This window comes from Coturnix japonica, unplaced genomic scaffold (assembly GCF_001577835.2).
Source record: "Coturnix japonica isolate 7356 unplaced genomic scaffold, Coturnix japonica 2.1 chrUnrandom455, whole genome shotgun sequence".
NCBI lineage: Eukaryota > Metazoa > Chordata > Aves > Galliformes > Phasianidae > Coturnix > Coturnix japonica.
In genome coordinates, this window is record NW_015439871.1 from 153,744 (window position 1) to 156,506 (window position 2,763).

The window sequence follows — 2,763 nt, forward strand, 5'->3', positions numbered from 1 at the left end:
TAAAAAGGGTGTTTTGGGGTCATAAAAGGGCGATTTTGGGGCTTTTTTGGGGTTCAAAATGGGTGATTTTGGGGTTAAAAAGGGCCATTTTGGGGTCAGAAAGGGCCATTTTGGGGCTTTTTGGGGTGAAAAAGGACTATTTTGGGGGTCAGAAATGGGGATTTTGGGGTTAAAAAGGGGGATTTGGGGAGGTGCAGAAACGGTACAAGACCAGGGAGGCCGAGGAGAAGGAGAAGGAGGTGAGATTTGGGGTTAAAAATGGCGATTTTGGGGCTTTTTGGGGTCAAAAATGGTAATTTTGGGATGTTTTGGGGTCAAAAATGGGGGATTTTGGGGTGTTTTGGGGTCAAAAATGGGGATTTTGGGGTCAAAAATTGGGGTTTTGGGGGCCAAAATGGGTGTTTTTGGAGTCAAAAAGGGCCATTTTGGGGGGTTATCTTGGGCTTTTTTGGGGTCAAAAAGGGACATTTTGGGGCTTTTTGGGGGGAAAATGGCAATTTTGGGAGTCAAAAAATGCCATTTTGGGGTCAGAAAAAGGCTTTTTGGGGTCAAAAATGGCAATTTTGGGGTTAAAAATGGGGGTTTGGGGGCTTTTTTGGGGTCAAAAAGGGTGATTTGGGGGGGGAAAGGGACTTTTTGGGGTTCAATAAAGGGCGATTTGGGGGCTTTTTGAGGGGAAAATGGGGGATTTTGGGGCTTTTTGGGGTCAAAAAGAGCAATTTTTGAGTCAAAAAGGGATGATTTTGGGGTAAAATGGGGTGATGTCGGGCTTTTTTTGGGGCAAAATGGGGGATTTTGGGGTTAAAATGGGTGTTTTGGGGGTTAAAGAAGAGGTTTTTTGGGGGGAAAAAGGGCGGTTTTGGGGCTCTTTTGGGGTCAAAAAGGGAGATTTGGGGGCCTTTTTGGGGGAAAAAGGGCAGTTTTGGGGTAAAAATGGCGATTTTTGGGGTGAAAATGCTGATTTTTGGGTCATAAAGGGCCATTTTGGGGCACTTTTGGGGGGAAAAGGGGGATTTTGGGGGCCAAAATGGGTGTTTTTGGAGTCAAAAAGGGCCATTTTGGGGGGTTATCTTGGGCTTTTTTGGGGTCAAAAAGGGAGATTTTGGGGCTTTTTGGGGGTTAAAATGGGTGTTTTTGGGGTTAAAAAGGGGGATTTGGTGTCAAAATGGGGGATTTTGGGGTCAGAAAGGGGGATTTGTGGTCTTTTTTGGGGTTAAAATGAGCGATTTTGGGGGTATTTGGGGTCATTAGAGGGTGATTTGGGGGCTTTTTTGGTGGAAAAAGGGCGGTTAGGGGCTTTGTGGGGTAAAAATGGTGATTTTGGGGTGAAAAATGCTGATTTTTGGGTCATAAAGGGACATTTTGGGGCTTTTTGGGGGGAAAATGGCAATTTTGGGGGAAAAAATGCCATTTTGGGGTCAGAAAGGGGCTTTTCGGGTCAAAAATGGTGATTTTGGGGCACTTTTTGGGGGAAAAAGGGAGATTTTGGGGTCAGAAATGGCCATTTTGGGGTCTAAATGGGGGATTTGGGGGGTCAAAAATTGCCATTTTGGGGCTTTTTTGGGGTCAAAAAGGGGGATTTTGGGGTCAAAAATTGCCATTTTGGGGTCAGAAAGGGGCATTTTGGGGCCAAAAGGGGCCATTTTGGGGGTCAGAAATGGGGATTTTGGGGTTAAAAACGGGGATTTGGGGAGGTGAAGAAGCGGTACAAGACCAGGGAGGCCGAGGAGAAGGAGAAGGAGGTGAGATTTGGGGTGAAAAACGGCCATTTTGGGGCTTTTTGGGGTCAAAAATGGTGATTTTGGGGGTCAGAAATGGGGATTTTGGGGTCTAAAATGGGGGTTTGGGGACTTTTTGGGGTCAAAATAGGTTGATTTTGGGGTTAAAAAGGGGGATTTTCAGGGGCAAAAAGGGCAGGTTTGGGGCTGTTTTGGGGTGAAAAAGGGACATTTTGGGGTCTAAAAGGGCAATTTTGGGGCGAAAAACGGGGATTTTGGGGTGTTTTGGGGTCAAAAATGGGGATTTTGGGGTCAAAAATTGGGGTTTTGGGGGCCAAAATGGGTGTTTTTGGAGTCAAAAGGGGCCATTTTGGGGGGTTATCTTGGGCTTTTTTTGGGTCAAACATGGTGATATTGGGGCTTTTTTTGGGGTTAAAAAGGGACATTTTGGGGCTTTTTGGGGTCAAAAAGGGAGATTTTAGGGCGTTTTTGGGGTTAAAATGGGTGTTTTTGGGGTTAAAAAGGGGGATTTGGTGTCAAAATGGGGGATTTTGGGGTCAGAAAGGGGGATTTGGGGTCTTTTTTGGGGTTAAAATGGGCGATTTTGGGGGTATTTGGGGTCATTAAAGGGTGATTTGGGGGCTTTTTTGGGGGGGAAAAGGGCGGTTTTTGGGGCTTTTTTGGGGTTCAAAATGGGTGATTTTGGGGTTAAAAAGGGCCATTTTGGGGCTTTTGGGGGTCAAAAAGGGTGATTTTGGGGCCAAAAAGGGCCATTTTGGGGTCAGAAAGGGCCATTTTGGGGCTTTTTTGGGGCAAAAAAGGGCCATTTTGGGGGTCAGAAATGGGGATTTTGAGGTTAAAAAGGGGGATTTGGGGAGGTGCAGAAACGCTACAAGACCAGGGAGGCCGAGGAGAAGGAGAAGGAGGTGAGATTTGGGGCGAAAAACGGCGATTTTGGGTCAAAAATGGCGATTTTTGGGGTCAGAAATGGGGATTTTGGGGTCTAAAATGGGGGTTTGGGGACTTTTTGGGGTCAAAATAGGTT

The 2,763-nt window shown here is 46.3% G+C and overlaps 1 protein-coding gene across 1 annotated transcript in view; it reads left to right on the forward strand.

The window, feature by feature from the left end:
- SUPT16H (SPT16 homolog, facilitates chromatin remodeling subunit) overlaps positions 1-2,763 on the forward strand; it is a 125,845-nt gene that overhangs the window by 76,414 nt on the left and 46,668 nt on the right. Inside the window, exon 14 of the mRNA XM_032441647.1 lies at positions 198-239. Coding sequence (XP_032297538.1) covers positions 198-239 — 42 coding nt within the window. The remainder of the gene's footprint in view (positions 1-197; positions 240-2,763) is intronic.